The sequence below is a fragment of the Ranitomeya imitator genome, unplaced genomic scaffold, assembly GCF_032444005.1.
Source record: "Ranitomeya imitator isolate aRanImi1 unplaced genomic scaffold, aRanImi1.pri SCAFFOLD_325, whole genome shotgun sequence".
Lineage (NCBI taxonomy): Eukaryota > Metazoa > Chordata > Amphibia > Anura > Dendrobatidae > Ranitomeya > Ranitomeya imitator.
This window is the reverse complement of record NW_027193546.1, coordinates 424,181-440,505: the sequence shown is the minus strand read 5'-3', so window position 1 is coordinate 440,505 and position 16,325 is coordinate 424,181. Positions and strand designations below refer to the sequence as shown.

The following is a 16,325-nucleotide window of genomic DNA, read 5'->3' as shown; positions in this document are numbered from 1 at the left end:
ACAGACGCATCACGAAAGAGGCGGGGACTTCAGGGGGCGGGGATACTGGGCGGGAATAATAACAATGACTGGTCAAACAAATCAACCCTTATTGGCCTCTTTTTTTCATGAAAGAACCAGTGGAGCGCAGGGGGCGTGTTTCCCGGAGACCAATGAGGACGCGCACCGGAGCATAAATACCCTGCTCCCGCCGCTCCTCTCATCACATCTGTGCCCGCCACGTCTATACGGAGCCATGGCAAGAACAAAGCAGACCGCTCGTAAATCCACCGGAGGGAAAGCTCCCCGCAAGCAGCTGGCCACAAAGGCCGCCAGGAAGAGCGCTCCCGCCACTGGTGGAGTGAAGAAGCCGCATCGTTACCGGCCAGGAACAGTCGCTCTCCGTGAGATCCGCCGCTATCAGAAATCCACCGAGCTGCTGATCCGTAAGCTTCCCTTCCAGCGCCTGGTGAGGGAGATCGCCCAGGACTTCAAGACCGATCTGCGTTTCCAGAGTTCGGCCGTCATGGCCCTGCAGGAGGCCAGCGAGGCTTATCTGGTGGGGTTGTTCGAGGACACCAACCTGTGCGCCATCCACGCCAAGAGGGTCACCATCATGCCCAAAGACATCCAGCTGGCCCGCCGGATCCGTGGGGAGAGAGCTTAGATCTGCCCCGGCTGCGACCACAACACAAAGGCTCTTTTCAGAGCCACCAAATCCTCCCACAAATGAGCCGAGTCCTGAACGGTTTCTCTTCTGCGCGTATTCTCCATATACGGAGCGCGGTCAGGAAAGGTAATAGCCGGCTGCTGTGTCCGATATTGTAGGTGATCCGCGATATTCCAGTTACCGCTCCGCGCATCCTTTATTCTCACCAAGTCCAAAAGTGCGACATCAATTACATGACTGACGTTTTATAAGGACAGGGTAAAGTGTGCGCTGTGCACAGCCCGGGTCTTTGGTGGTGGAGGCGCGGTTTCTGTACAGCGCAGACGTAAATGGGGTCCTAGTGCCGCCTCTGCAGTCTTGCGGCTTTAGGTTGTAATTATCATATATTTGAGTTTTCTCATCTTATCTGTGGCTGGTGCCGCCGGGGGTCTGGTTACATACAGCTCCCTGCTCTGCAGTGACCGGTAATGGCCACCAGTCGGGCACCACGTGTAATGATGAGTGACTGCCGGGGATCAGATGAGTTATCTGTAGATCAGTGTCCTTAAAATGTATTTTTTATTCTACTTTATAACAAGCTGGAAAATAACAACCGAAACTACAACGGAAGTAAAAATCAAAATAACCAACAGATCTAAGCGACGCTGAGATGAGAAGAATAGAGAAGCGGGAAAAGAAGAGCACAATAAGTGGAAAATTCAAAATCTCCAACCGTTCTGTGCTCAACCAATCAGACGAAAGGGAGGAGATAGGAGCTAATTACAAAATTTCTACTAGCAATCTCCCCCGGATACGCGTCGGAACAGGTGAATATGCATGGCTCACCCTCCCCCGTCATACTCACCCTCCTGGCAGCGTCTCTGCAAGTCCCTGCTTCTCCGATGGTCTCTGGTGCCGGCAACTTGTTCCTGTGTTCGTCATGGTACCGCTCATTAAAGTAATGAATATGCGCTCCACGCCTGTGGGAGTGGAGCCACGTATGTATTCATTACTTTGTTTAGTGGTCACGTGGTACCACTCATTACAGGAAGAGATGCAGGCGCCAGAGACTATCTGAGAAGCAGAGACCGCGCCAGTATGAGGTGAGTATGATGTGCCAGCCGCCGACCCCCTGGTACAATGACTCCAGTATAAGACGAGAGGGGCACTTTCAGCCTAAAAAAAATGGCTGCAAATCTCAGATTATACTCGAATGTATAAGGTAAATGCCTCTGGCACTATAGAGGGCGATGTAGTAAGGATTATTTTTCAGTTACACTGGTGTTTAACCCTCTTGCTGCCTGTACAGTTTTTACATTAAAGCAATGAATTAAAAAAAAACACCAACAAACTAATTTGTACTTTACAATTATGAGCAGGTTCCTGTAATTTTGCATTAAAGCATGATATTTTATATAAAACAAAATGCATAAAATGTCTTTCTGGGTTGTAATTGGTACATGAGGTAACGGCATAAATGAAGTACCATCATCTGGTGATTAAATGATGGGAAATCTCTTCTAATTTCACTTGCTTCTTTCGTCCTTCCAAATCTCCATTTATGGAAGTTCTTCATCAGAAAATGAACAAATGTCTATCATTGCATTACGCTGAGGTTGGGACGCTCTGGGGGTATCACATCCACAGGAAGGATATAATGGAACTAGAGAGAGTACAAAGGAGGCCAACAAAATTAATAAAGGGAATGGGAGAACTACAATACCCAGATAGGTTAGCGAAATTAGGATTATTTAGTCTAGAAAAAAGACGGGGCGATCTAATAACCATGTATAAGTATATAAGGGGACAATACAAATATCTCGCTGAGGATCTGTTTATACCAAGGAAGGTGACGGGCACAAGGGGGCATTCTTTGGGTCTGGAAGAGAGAAGGTTTTTCCACCAACATAGAAGAGGATTCTTTACTGTTAGGGCAGTGAGAATCTGGAATTGCTTGCCTGAGGAGGTGGTGATGGCGAACTCAGTCGAGGGGTTCAAGAGAGGCCTGGATGTCTTCCTGGAGCAGAACAATATTGTATCATACAATTATTAGGTTCTGTAGAAGGACGTAGATCTGGGGATTTATTATGATGGAATATAGGCTGAACTGGAAGGACAAATGTATTTTTTCGGCCTTACTAACTATGTTACTATGTTACATTGTATAGGGGATAACTGTGGGTGCATCAAAGTGTGTGTGTGTGTGTGTGGGGGGGGGACTTAGGGCATCATACTGTTTGGGGAGTTACTGGGGGTATTATACCCCCACACAGTAACTGTGGGGACATCCTGCTGTGTGGGTATCTTACTGTGTAGGAGGCATCATACTGTGTGGAGGGTAACTGGGGGCATCATCTGTTGTGGAAGATATGATCCACCATGATCTGGAACAGTAATGACAATATTTAGGATACCCTCAATCATAAGGGAAGGAAATTACACATAATAGAAGCTGGAAAGATAATTGCAGAAACTGAGCAATGAGCGGGAAAATCAAACTTCCCTACAGTTTAGTATTTAGCCAATCAGCAGAGAAAGGGAGGAGCTAATGTAGATTCTGTAAGCCCCGTCCCGGAAGTGCGTCATCTCTGCAGTTCTCTCTCTGGTCCATTCTCCCTCCATATAAAGGTGCAGTCCCTGAGGCTCAGGAATCAGTTTTTGCTCATTAACTGCAGAAAATGTCTGGTCGCGGCAAAGGAGGAAAAGGTCTCGGGAAGGGCGGCGCCAAACGGCACAGGAAGGTGCTCCGTGATAACATCCAGGGCATCACCAAGCCTGCCATCCGCCGTCTAGCTCGCAGAGGAGGCGTCAAGCGCATCTCCGGCCTCATCTATGAGGAGACTCGCGGTGTCCTGAAAGTCTTCCTGGAGAACGTGATCCGTGACGCCGTCACCTACACCGAGCACGCCAAGAGGAAGACCGTCACCGCCATGGACGTGGTGTACGCGCTCAAGCGCCAGGGCCGCACTCTCTACGGCTTCGGAGGTTAATTGTGTTCTCTTCTGTCTTCACAACCCAAAGGCTCTTTTCAGAGCCACCCACATCTTCTAAGTGAGAGGCTGCACCTGACTGCTAGGATCTCATTTCTCTGCTGTGGTGATGTCGCTGTAATGTTAGTAGAACACTCATCGGTGCCGAATTTACGCTCCGAATACTGAATAGTCGAAAACTACCATCGGCCAAATAATTGTGGGGAATGGTAATTCTGACCCTGATCCGCAGTTCGGTAACGTCCTCTGATGCCGTTTTTGGGCGGATGGTTCTGTCGCTGCTTTTGGTTGTGAGACCTATTTGCAAATCCTGTTTTGTACCCGACGGATTCCGTGTGTGTATGATCTGGGAGTAGGGTCTCTTTAACCATATTCCCACACATTCAGTTTCCGAAGGATATCCTGACGTGGAAAGGCTTATTGGAAGCAGATCTCTCTACAGCTCTAATCAGGGGGTGTTCCGGGCGGTTTCCAAATGTAGGTTAATATTCTGTCTAGACATTTAAGATCCTGTTCTTATTGGGCGCTGATTGATTAGTATCCGGCTCAGCGTCTCTGCAGGGCAAAATATCCCCTGTGCGGCTGCCTGTAGTACCGGCCTCAGCCTGGGACGTGCTAGTTGTATGCTCCCGGGTCCTGACATACTGGGGCCGTGTCTGCTCCCCCGTCTTTCACCGCGGACTTCGGGTGATGCGGTTTCTTCTCATTGACCTACAAAGATAACATGGATTCATGGGGGATATATATCCGCACTGGGCCGCAGTGATAATTTCCTGATCAGATCCGTGTACAGGGAATGTGGCTGTAAGAGACAGCTGGATAGATGGACGCCCTGTGTACCGGGTACGGAGGCTCCTGTGTGATGACCAAGTCCTGGACACTAATGTGTCGGATGGATGTCGCCTCTGAAGACTATTATAACCTCCTCAGAATAATAATGGCGACTGATCCCCGTGTTTGGGGGCAGACAGTTGGGAGGACAGGACCCGGTATTATCAGCGGGGTAGAGCTGCTCCCACCGGTATACACAGCGATCGCCGCTCCAGCAGAGGGGCCGGTAATAATCCGACGGACAAAGAAAAGCGATTGAGCGGGAAATTCAAAACCAGCAACGGATCTGTAATCAGCCAATGAGCGAGAGACATCCACAGGCGCCGACCAATCCCAGATACAGGAACATCCGCCCCCATTAACTCCTTAGTGTCCGTGTGTGCTGACCCCCACTACTCACTCGCTTTATAGAAGCGGCGACTTCCCCCCACCCGAGACCCGGCAGCGTCACATCAGGCTCCGGGCAGAACATAGGAGACTTGTCTCAGTCAGGCTGTGATAGGATCAGCGCGGACACCACAGGGGATCTGCACAGGATAATACGCGGGTGAGTGAGGAGCCGCCTCCTGTGCAGATGGAGCGGAGGAGAAACACTGACAGGGATTAACCCCTCACCCGCCAGACTGTCAGTGCAAATTGAGTGTCGCTCGCAGAACTCAGCCTCGGAATAATCTGCAGATAGCTGGAAATTAGCCCTTATTGAAGGAGGACTTTGTGCAGTGATTGGGACAGATAATGGCCGTTTCCTCGTAGATCCAGGAAGCGGCTAGTCTGCTGTGCCAGGACTGTAAACTCCGCTCCTCCACATCTGTCCACACACTCAAAGGCTCTTCTAAGAGCCCCCACATCCTCCTCCTAAGAGCCGCACCGCTGATCACACTGATGGTTCACACTGCACCAGGCGGTATATAGAGGTCACTATACACGATCCGTGCTCCACTGTACTGCGGTCACCACAGAGCAGAGATTCGTGGCTGAAGTGACTGATCCGGCTTCATGTTACTGAGATCACACACAGGAGGGATAAGTGCAGTTTATACAGGGGACACAGCTCCTGAGGGAAGCCGGCTCTTCCTAGAAAACTGGGTGCGGCTACTACCGAAACATCTCACTGAATTCACAGGGTTTGCAGTCCTGGCACAGCTGACTAGCTGGGGTTTCCAGCACCATCTGGAGATATTACTGCACTATACGGAGTGTAACATGTCGGGCGCTGTACTGTAACTGCCTGCATAATGTGGCACAGTCATTTGTCAGTAGGTTGCAGTATATGGGGGTACTCTGCACTATTCAGATGAATAACAGCACTATGAAGGGTAAATAGAACATGAACACATACAGCGCTGTATGAGGGTGCACTGCGGTATATGGAGCTTCACAGCACTATTTAGATGTATAGAGCATTATACAGGGTTTTGCATCGCTATACAGCATCCCCGCTGCAAAGATGAAGCAATGATTTGGGAAACCACCAATCAGCTGCAGTGGTCTAACGTTCTCGTTGGTCACATGACTTCATCACCCAATAGAACGGCGGTCTGACAGCAGTGCTCATCTGCATGGCCGGGCTATAAATTCCGCCGCTCTTGGAGGCGCAGGATCATTATTCTTCTCACTTGTACTGGGACCGGTTTGTTGTTATCATGCCTGATCCCGCCAAGTCTGCGCCTGCGCCCAAGAAGGGCTCCAAGAAAGCCGTGACTAAGACTCAGAAGAAAGACGGCAAGAAGCGGAGGAAGAGCAGGAAGGAGAGCTACGCCATCTACGTGTACAAGGTGCTGAAGCAGGTCCACCCCGACACCGGCATCTCCTCCAAGGCCATGGGCATCATGAACTCCTTCGTCAACGACATCTTCGAGCGCATCGCAGGGGAAGCCTCCCGCCTGGCTCACTACAACAAGCGCTCCACCATCACCTCCCGGGAGATCCAGACCGCCGTGCGCCTGCTGCTGCCCGGAGAGCTGGCCAAGCACGCCGTGTCCGAGGGCACCAAGGCCGTCACCAAGTACACCAGCGCCAAGTGATCGGCTCCGTGCTCCGCTCCTCACCCCAAAGGCTCTTCTAAGAGCCACCCACACCCTCACTATAAGAGCCACCCACACTGCTCCGGTGTCCTCTCCCGTCTCCCCGAGGTGTCTGCTCGCTCCGCCCGGGGCTCTGCGCCTGGTGACGAGGGAGATGGTGAGAAAATCTCAGGAATAATCTGGGCATTGCTCAGCGAGTTGATGTGTATTCAGGGACTTCTTATTTAACTCCTTGCTGCACAGATCTCGGCATTCTGGGGTCTCGTTTATTAGTTCATTACTCTCGTTTCTCAGGTAACAGGAGCCATTTGTGGTGGAGTTGATCTAGAGCCTAATCTGGATTCTTTTTACAGTGTAAGTGACGTCATTACATTTAGAAGCGGCGGGAAATTCAAACCCCCAACCGTCCTGTGTTCAGCCAATCAGCAGAGGGAGGAGCTAATGTTTCCAATGGTAACACGTTTACGGTTCCCGCTTTTTTCCGTCTTTTGTCTTCATATAACACCTGGTCCCAGGACCGATATCGGGAAATCTGCTTGTGTTGAGCGATCATTGGTCTCTTACATCCCACACAGGAATCTGCAGATTTCCAGGTTAGCGGCGCTGTATCCGCTCCGGTTTCCTCTCATGGATATAGAGAATGATTCGTGTTCTCCACATGCTGTGATGTTCCCGTGTGTCTGACCTGGAGACGATCAGATCGTCCCTTTCCCGTCACAATCCGTATTGTGGAGACGATATACTGGTCAGGGACATATCCTACAAGAGACATTTCAGGGAAGACCAATTCTGCCCTTCCCAGCAGATCCCACCATGTCTCCCCATTACAGATCAGTCCTACGGCTGCAGGCAGGAGGTCTGTGATGGGAAATGTAGGATCATGTGTAGAAGATTGCGGAGTGTCCCTGCTCAGAACATTACCCTGTGGTGTCAGGATCTCACAGGTCAGGCAGTTACATTATCGGCCGTCACATCCTCCTCACAGGATCCCTGCTCAGTTACTGATCGTCCTTCTGTTCTATCACTTTTCCTCCCCCGCTTCATCTAGTGTCAGGACTGGCGGCTCTCGGGCAATATTATTATTTATTATTATAGCGCCATTTATTCCATGGCGCTTTACATGTGAGGAGGGGTATACATAATAACAGGTACAATGATCTTGAACAATACAAGTCATAACTGGTACAGGAGGAGAGAGGACCCTGCCCACGAGGGCTCGCAATCTACAATGGATGGATGAGGATACAGTAGGTGAAGGTAGAGCTGGTCGATCAGTGGTGGTTACTGCAGGTTGTAGGCTTGTCGGAAGAGGTGGGTCTTTAGGCTCTTTTTGAAGGTTTCCATGGTAGGTGAGAGTCTGATGTGTTGTGGTAGAGGGTTCCAGAGTAGGGGTGATGCGCAAGAGAAATCTTGTATGCGATTGTGGGAAGAGGAGATAAGAGGGGAGTAGAGAAGGAGATCTTGTGAGGATCGGAGGTTGCAGGAAAGTACCGGGAGAGGAGGTCACAGATGTATAAAGGAGACATTTTGTGGATGGCTTTGTATGTCATGGTTAGGCTTTTGTACTGGAGTCTCTGGGTAATGGGGAGCCAGTGAAGGGATTGACAGAGGGGAGAGGCCGGGGAATAGCGGGGGACAGGTTGGTTAGTCGGGCAGGAGAGTTTAGAATAGATAGGAGGGGTGCGAGAGTGTTAGAGGGGAGGCCACAGAGCAGGAGGTTACAGTAGTCCAGGCGGGAGATGATGAGGGCATAGACTAGGGTTTTTGCAGATTCTTGGTTTAGAAATCTACAGATCCTTGAAATATTTTGAGTTGAAGGCGGCAGGAAGTGGAAAGGGCTTGGATATGAGGTTTGAAGGAGAGATGAGTGTCAAGGATTACCCCGAGGCAGCGAACTTGGACTGAGGAGAGTGGGCAGCCGTTTCCTGTAATGGATAGGTTCGTTGGGGGGTTGCGTGTGATGTGGGAAAGACAATGAATTCTGTTTTGCCCACATGTAGAAGTTCCGAGAATGTGGAGGGGAACAACGAATCATGGGAGAAATATCCCAATACAATTGCAGGATAGGATCCTCTAGCACTAGATGTAATAATGTAAAACGAATGCCATAGATCTCATAGGGTTAATATGACGTGAGATAAAACCACTGCAGTGCAGAGAGATCCGATCACAAGTCTGACTGTAAGATGCCCCAAGTACTGGTGACTCCCATCACAGCACAAATGCGGTTTCTTCTTATTGATATATAAAATAAATAGAACACGGATTTACAGGGAAATGGGCTGTACAGTAATATTCTCCTGATCAGATCCGTGTGGGGTGAATAGGGCAGCGAATATTCACAGGGAATGTGGCTGTCTGAGGCAGCTGGATAGATGGACGCCCTGTGTACCGGGTACGGAGACTCCTATGTGATGACCACGTCCCGGACACTAATGTTTCGGATGGATGGCGCCTATGAAGGTTATTATAACCTCCCCAGAGTAATAATGGCGACCGATCCCCGCCCGTGTTTGGGGGCATGAACAAGGATAATGGTGTGCACTCAGGTCAAGGACACGGAGGTGCTGGTAAAACAGACCGTGTGGTCAAGTTAATAGTAGAAGAAAAAATACCGCACACTCGAAACTGGTATGATGCAAAAGGTATATGCCAGATTTATTCACGAAAACAAGTCAACAATTGCCACTGTGATAATTCGTAGATAGAAACCCGACGTTTCGACCCTCCCGGGTCTTATTCATGGGGTTACTAGGAAAGCAAATAAACAGTATAAGTAACTGTATGTGACATAACATTATATGTAATAGAAAACGAATAAGAACAAAAAAGACAAAATAATAAACATACACCAAAATATAAAATATAATATGTACAATATTTACAAGGCAACCAGAGGCGATGAAGGGAATACTGTCCGGAGCAGCGAAAAGTAAGAGTCTGTGGATGCCAATGTAGAAGATAGTTGTGTTTCAATTGCTCTAATACTGTCCTTTGTTTCCGTAATAGCCTTTTGTAGAAATTCAATGGTCAGAATAATGATGTCTAAAGAACATTTATTTAGTATTCTCTTGTATTTGTCACAGTAATCGGGATCTTCAGAAAAAAGTGTTGGGCGCAGGTTGCACCTAAGACCTCTCGGGATCTTGCCCTGTTTATGATGTTCTGCCAAAGTTATGCAGTGTAAATCATATGAGATTAATTTTCGTCGCTCCTTCTCGTAGTCCCTCGTCCTCAACTCATGGGGAGGGGTTTTCAAGAATTCACTTGAGTTTGAAACTTGCGATAAGATGCTGGAACTGGTTGCGTCGTCGTATGCGAAGATGTCAGACGTCATCTGGTAAACCGGTGCTACACCAAGCAAAAAATCACATGAACAAGGATAATGGTGTGCACTCAGGTCAAGGACACGGAGGTGTTTGGGGGCAGACAGCTGGGATGACAGGACCCGGTATTATCAGCGATCGCCGCTCCAGCAGAGGGGCCGGTAATAAACCCGACGGACAAAGAGCAGAAACTGAGCGGGGAATTCAAAACCAGCAACGGATCTGTAATCAGCCAATGAGCGAGAGACATCCGCAGGCGCCGACCAATCCCAGATACAGGAATATCCGCCTCCATTTAACTCCTCAGTGTCCGTGTGTGCTGACCCCCCACTACACACTCGCTTTACAGAAGCGGCGACTTCCCCCACCCGAGACCCGGCAGCGTCACATCAGGCTCCGGGCAGAACATAGGAGACTTGTCTCAGTCAGGCTGTGATAGTATAAGCGCGGACACCACAGGGGATCTGCACAGGATAATAAGCGGGTGAGTGAGGAGCCTCCTCCTGACAGGAATTAACCCCTCACCCGCCAGACTGTCAGTGCAATATATGGCTGATAGAAGACACAAGTCCAACAAGTGCAAACAACAAGTCAACAGAATATTTCTGCATTTCCTTCTGCTCCAGGACAGATATCTGTTTTCACCCCTTATCTATTCTGTCCAAAGCGAACGTTTTCTATTGGGTGAGAAACTCATTTGAGCAAGGAGCAATAATAAGCTCCGCCCTCTGTAGCTCATTGGTGGATCTCCAATACTCTTCTCCATTTTCATCTTCAGATCCGTCCAACGACAGGAGAGGAGGGCGGAGCAACGGACTATATAAGGCGACACAGCACAGACTCTTCTCTACACGATTTTCCGTCATTAGTTATCGGCATCATGTCTGGACGCGGCAAACAAGGAGGAAAGGTCCGTGCTAAGGCCAAGACCCGCTCATCCCGGGCAGGACTGCAGTTCCCAGTCGGCCGTGTGCACAGGCTTCTCCGCAAGGGCAACTACGCTGAGAGAGTCGGCGCCGGCGCTCCGGTCTATCTGGCCGCTGTGCTGGAGTATCTGACCGCTGAGATCCTGGAATTGGCCGGCAATGCTGCCCGGGACAACAAGAAGACCCGCATCATCCCCCGTCACCTGCAGCTGGCGGTGCGCAATGACGAGGAGCTGAACAGGCTGCTGGGTGGGGTGACCATTGCCCAGGGGGGCGTCCTGCCCAACATCCAGGCCGTGCTGCTGCCCAAGAAGACCGAGAGCAGCAAGGCGAGCAAGAGCAAGTGAGCGCTGCCGCCAATCTCTACAAAACCAAAGGCTCTTCTAAGAGCCACCCACACCGTCACCACAAGAGCCGGCGCCGCCTATCTCGGGGGTCCTCGCATGAGGCTGATAGTTCATACACCATTGCCGCCATTGTTGGTGCACATATCCACAGAATAACAGGAGATGAATGGGTCAATCCCACATGAAGTCTCAGACCCTCAGGTGGAGTGTCGTCTGCCAAGCTCGCAGGAAATGTCCCCTCCTTAGTGTCTGATACTCCGCGGTGAGGTCTACATGTAGTTAGCAGGTCCCGCAGTAAGGGGGTGGGGGATGGTTGTCGCTATCAGTGACCTGTAACAATCCTCCGGAGATTATGAGCGGGGAATTCAAATTCCCCAACGGATTCTGTGATCAGACAATGAGCGAGAAACCTTGGTAACGCTCAGCCTTCAGTGATGTACATAGTAACATAGTTAGTAAGGCCGAAAAAAGACATCTGTCCATCCAGTTCAGCCTATATTCCATCATAATAAATCCCCAGATCTACGTCCCTCTACAGAACCTAATTGTATGATACAATATTGTTCTGCTCCAGGAAGACATCCAGGCCTCTCTTGAACCCCTCGACTGAGTTCGCCATCACCACCTCCTCAGGCAAGCAATTCCAGATTCTCACTGCCCTAACAGTAAAGAATCCTCTTCTATGTTGGTGGAAAAACCTTCTCTCCTCCAGACGCAAAGAATGCCCCCTTGTGCCCGTCACCTTCCTTGGTATAAACAGATCCTCAGCGAGATATTTGTATTGTCCCCTTATATACTTATACATGGTTATTAGATCGCCCCTCAGTCGTCTTTTTTCTAGACTAAATAATCCTAATTTCGCTAATCTATCTGGGTATTGTAGTTCTCCCATCCCCTTTATTAATTTTGTTGCCCGTCTTTCCTCTCCCGTTTAACTTCTTACGTGCCGTTTTCCAGCTGATCTTTTCTTTACCAGAGTATCCACAGATGCGGCACCTTCACCCCAGGCCCCGGCAGCGCTGTGTCCCCCATACACTGCACACAATGTATACGCTTTGTATATACATATACAGGACAGGAGCTGTAGGGAACAGAACCAACACCTGTGTCCCCCCATACACTGCACACACCGGATATATATAAATACATGACAGGACCTCAAAACGCGCAGCCGTGGCTATCAGACCTCAAACAGCCCATCATTATTCTGAGGAGGTTATAATAGTCTTCAGAGGCGCCATCCACCCGAAACATTAGTGTCCAGGACGTGGTCATCACATAGGAGTCTCCGTACCCTATGTGATGACACACAGGGCGTCCATCTATCCAGCTGCCTCCTACAGCCACATTCCCTGTACACGGATCTGATCAGGAAATTATCACTGCGGCCCAGTGCGGATATATATCCCCCATAAATCTACTAATCAGCGCCCAATAAGAACAGGATATTAAATGTCTAGACAGAATATTAACCTACATTTGGAAACCGCCCTGAACACCCCCCTGATTAGAGCTGTAGAGGGATCTGCTTCGGGTAAGCCGTTTAGTCTTTCCACGTCAGGATATCCTTGGGACTATTCAGTATTCGGAGCGAACGTTGGCACCGATGAGTGTTCTAACATTACAGCGACATCACCAAAGCAGAGAAATCAGATCCTAGCAGTCAGGTGCAGCCCTCACTTAGAAGATGTGGGTGGCTCTGAAAAGAGCCTTTGGGTTGTGAGGACAGAAGAGAACACAATTAACCTCCGAAGCCGTAGAGAGTGCGGCCCTGGCGCTTGAGCGCGTACACCACGTCCATGGCGGTGACGGTCTTCCTCTTGGCGTGCTCGGTGTAGGTGACGGCGTCACGGATCACGTTCTCCAGGAAGACTTTCAGGACACCGCGAGTCTCCTCATAGATGAGGCCGGAGATGCTCTTGACGCCTCCTCTGCGAGCTAGACGGCGGATGGCAGGCTTGGTGATGCCCTGGATGTTATCACGGAGCACCTTCCTGTGCCGCTTGGCGCCGCCCTTCCCGAGACCTTTTCCTCCTTTGCCGCGACCAGACATTTTCTTCAGTCAATGAGCAAAAACTGATTCCTGAGCCTCAGGGACTGCTCCTTTCTATGGAGGAAGAATGGACCAGAGAGAGAACTGGAGAGATGACGCTATCCGGGGCGGGGCTTACAGAATCATTAGCTCCTCCCTTCCTCTGCTGATTGGCTGAACACAGAACTGTTGGGAAGTTTGAATTTCCCGCCAATTGTACAGTTTCTGCAATTATTTTTCCAGCTTCTTTATTATATACAATTTCCTTCCCTGTAGCGGCAGGTATCCCGACTATTGTCATGACCATGCCAGATCAGAGTGGATCATACTCTCCACAATGTATGATGCCCCCACAGTTAATCCCAATACACGGTTGAAAGCAGCAAGTGAAATTAGGAGAGATTTTTCATCATATCAACATCAGGTGATTGAATGTTAATTTATGCCATTACCTCATGTACCAATCACAACCCAGAAAGACACATTTTTATGCATTGTTTATATAAAATGTTATGCTTTAATTGAAAATTACAGGAATGTGCCGTGTTTTTTTTTTTTGTTTGTTTTCTTTAATTGTTCTGATTTAATGTGAAAACTGTACTGGAAGCAAACCAAAATAGAAAAATAATCCCTACTACATCACCCTCTATAGTGCCAAAGGCATTTGCTTTCTTATAACCAGGACGTGCTTCTTCGAAATTGGGGCCTGAGTAGCTGTCGGATGGCCAGGAGGGCTTCTGGGTCCCAGTAGGACACTGTAGGAAAAAAACAGGTTGGATCCACTACAAATCACAGCACAAAAGGCATTTCCGCAATGAGATCTGCAGCAGAAAAGTCCCTTAAACTTCCGCATCAGTAGCAATCTGCATCGTGCATTTCTTCCCCCCATAAGGTGGCTTTGACGTCCTGCAGCAGTGACCGGGGAGTCTCGTGTACATAATCGCTGTATTTCGGCAGGGAACATTTTATGTTATCCAAATCCATCTTCTTTATGACCCCAGTGGCCCATTCTGGTGGGCGACCCTGCCGGTCCCCAGCACCGTCCCCGCCTGCCATTTGCTTCTCTTTTATCGTGTGCTCCAGCCAGTCTCTTCCATACTCTTCGGAGGGATCAGTGTCCCCATTGCACAGATTGGGCTTCACAGCGAGAAGTATTTCACACGCCTTTGATGCCACTGGCCGGTCACAGTCACACAGACAAGTCAATAAGGCCGGAAAAAGCCCGACTCATTCACATGTAACCAGAGCGTCGGAGATGGAACCTGAGCTTCTGCTAGATGGCAGCCCTATAGTGTAAGGGCACGTTAGGGACGGTCCCATCTCCAATGTTTGGGACATATAGGAATGTGCCAGGTCCAATGCGTTCACCTTCACCTCCCAATCCAAGTCACTGCACGTCATCTCCAAAATCTGGGACAGCACGGTGTCCGAGTCTTGGAGTTTTTGCATGCGACCATTCCTTAGCAAGTCATTAAACATCTTTACCACCGCCCTCCTGGGGAAACCTTTCATTCCATGGGGCACCAGAGCCTGTAGGAAGGACACAATTATTGATTATTAACCTTCCATAGCATATCATCCCGCACCACAGCGGAGACACTTGAGGGCACATAGAGGCGGGTTATCATCACTTGTGCCTTCTCCTTTGCTACAGCTCGAAGTATCGGCAATGCTGATGAGAATACTGGGCCCAGCGATCACTTGGCTGGATATGGAAACGTGGAGAGGAAAAACGAGGATGATGACAGGGATTACAGCAGCACCCCACGTGCAGATGGCGGTGCCTAGAAAATCTAGTACATCTGCCTCATTTTGGAGAGGTGCACTGCTGACATGAAGGATTGATCATCTCTCCCTGAGAGAGAGAAAGAGAGAGATAAAGTGAAAGAGAGAGAATGAGAAAGAAGGAGATAGAGAGAAAGAAAGGGAGAAAGAGAGAAAGAGAGACAAAGAGACATAAAGAGAGAGAGAGAGAAGAGAGATAAAGAAAGAGAGAAGGAGAGAGATAGATATAAAGTAAGAAAAAGAGAAAGCAAGGGAAAGAGAGGGAGAGAGAGAAATAGAAAGGAAGAAAGAGTAAGAGTGAGAGAAATATTTAGAGAAAAAAGAAGAGAGAAAGAAAGAGAGGAGAGCGAAGAGAGAAAGGAGAGAAGGAAATAATGAAAGAGAGGAGAGAGAAATAGAGATTAAGAAAGAGGGAGAGAGAGAGAGAGAGAAAGAAGAAGAGAGGGGAGACTGCTCTATATACTGTACACTCTGGTCTATAAATTGTACACACTGCTGTATATACTTTACACACTGCTCTATATACTGTACACACTGCTGTATGTACTGTACACACTGGCTCTATATACTGTGCACACTGCTGTATATACTGTACACTCTGCTCTATATACTGTGTACTCTGCTGTATATACTGTACACTCTGCTGTATATACTGTACCCTCTCCTCTAGTATCAGTGACACTTATTACACTGCTGATCTGGGCTGTGCAGATGTGATGTTGTGCACTATATAAACTATGTACAGCTGTGTTCTCTGTGTAGACGCTGGATTTTGTGTCTCCGCTTTTCTCCCAATATTCCCCTTTTACACAATAGTGGGGGTCACATAAATCCATTAATATTTCAGTTTTCTCCCCGGAGATGTTTATGTGTTTGGTTGGGGAGTCGCAGTGTGCAGCTGTCGCCTCATCAGAGCTCTTCGCACCATGACAGGCCGCAGCGGTCACAGCTTCACACTGGGTAAGACACGATATCAGGCAGGTGATTGCAATCAGCCACCGATGTGGATCATCTACTGATGTGGAACACGTGTCCCCCCAATCCTCTGCACATACGGGGTACAGTGACACCACAGGTCAAGGAGGTGGCAGTCAGCGGAGGCCGTCGCCTGTGTTACCCTTCTGGGTTGTCAGCAGCTCCAGCTCGTCCCCACATCGTACAATCAGCTTCCTGTGCGATAGACATAGGAGTAAAGATCCCTGTGATGGTGACAGGAGCCGGGAATAGGAGGAACGAGCTCCCGCAGCAGATTTATCTCCCCGGATACACAGTGATGTGCAGATCGGGAGGACGGCGGCGATGATCCCGGGATTTCCTCTCCGCTCTTTCCCGGCATCTCTGCTAGTGACGGCTACAAATGGCCGGTGGAGATGTTGGAGAAGGGGAGGCGACGGAGGAATCGCGCTCTGCTGTCCGGTGTTAGCCGGTAAAGGGCT

At 49.2% G+C, this 16,325-nt stretch overlaps 3 protein-coding genes across 3 annotated transcripts; all 3 read left to right on the top strand.

The window, feature by feature from the left end:
* The first annotated feature begins 205 nt into the window (after positions 1-205).
* On the top strand, positions 206-695 carry LOC138653668 (histone H3). The gene has a single exon (XM_069743273.1). The coding sequence runs from the start codon at positions 236-238 to the stop codon at positions 644-646; it is 411 nt and encodes a 136-aa protein (XP_069599374.1). The 5' UTR covers positions 206-235; the 3' UTR covers positions 647-695.
* Positions 696-6,092: 5,397 nt separating this feature from the next.
* LOC138653689 (histone H2B 1.1-like) lies at positions 6,093-6,473 on the top strand. Its single transcript, XM_069743295.1, has one exon. It carries the CDS (start codon positions 6,093-6,095, stop codon positions 6,471-6,473), a length of 381 nt encoding a protein of 126 aa, XP_069599396.1.
* Positions 6,474-10,154: 3,681 nt separating this feature from the next.
* On the top strand, positions 10,155-11,072 carry LOC138653687 (histone H2A type 1). Its single transcript, XM_069743293.1, has one exon. The coding sequence runs from the start codon at positions 10,680-10,682 to the stop codon at positions 11,070-11,072; it is 393 nt and encodes a 130-aa protein (XP_069599394.1). The 5' UTR covers positions 10,155-10,679.
* Positions 11,073-16,325: the final 5,253 nt, after the last annotated feature.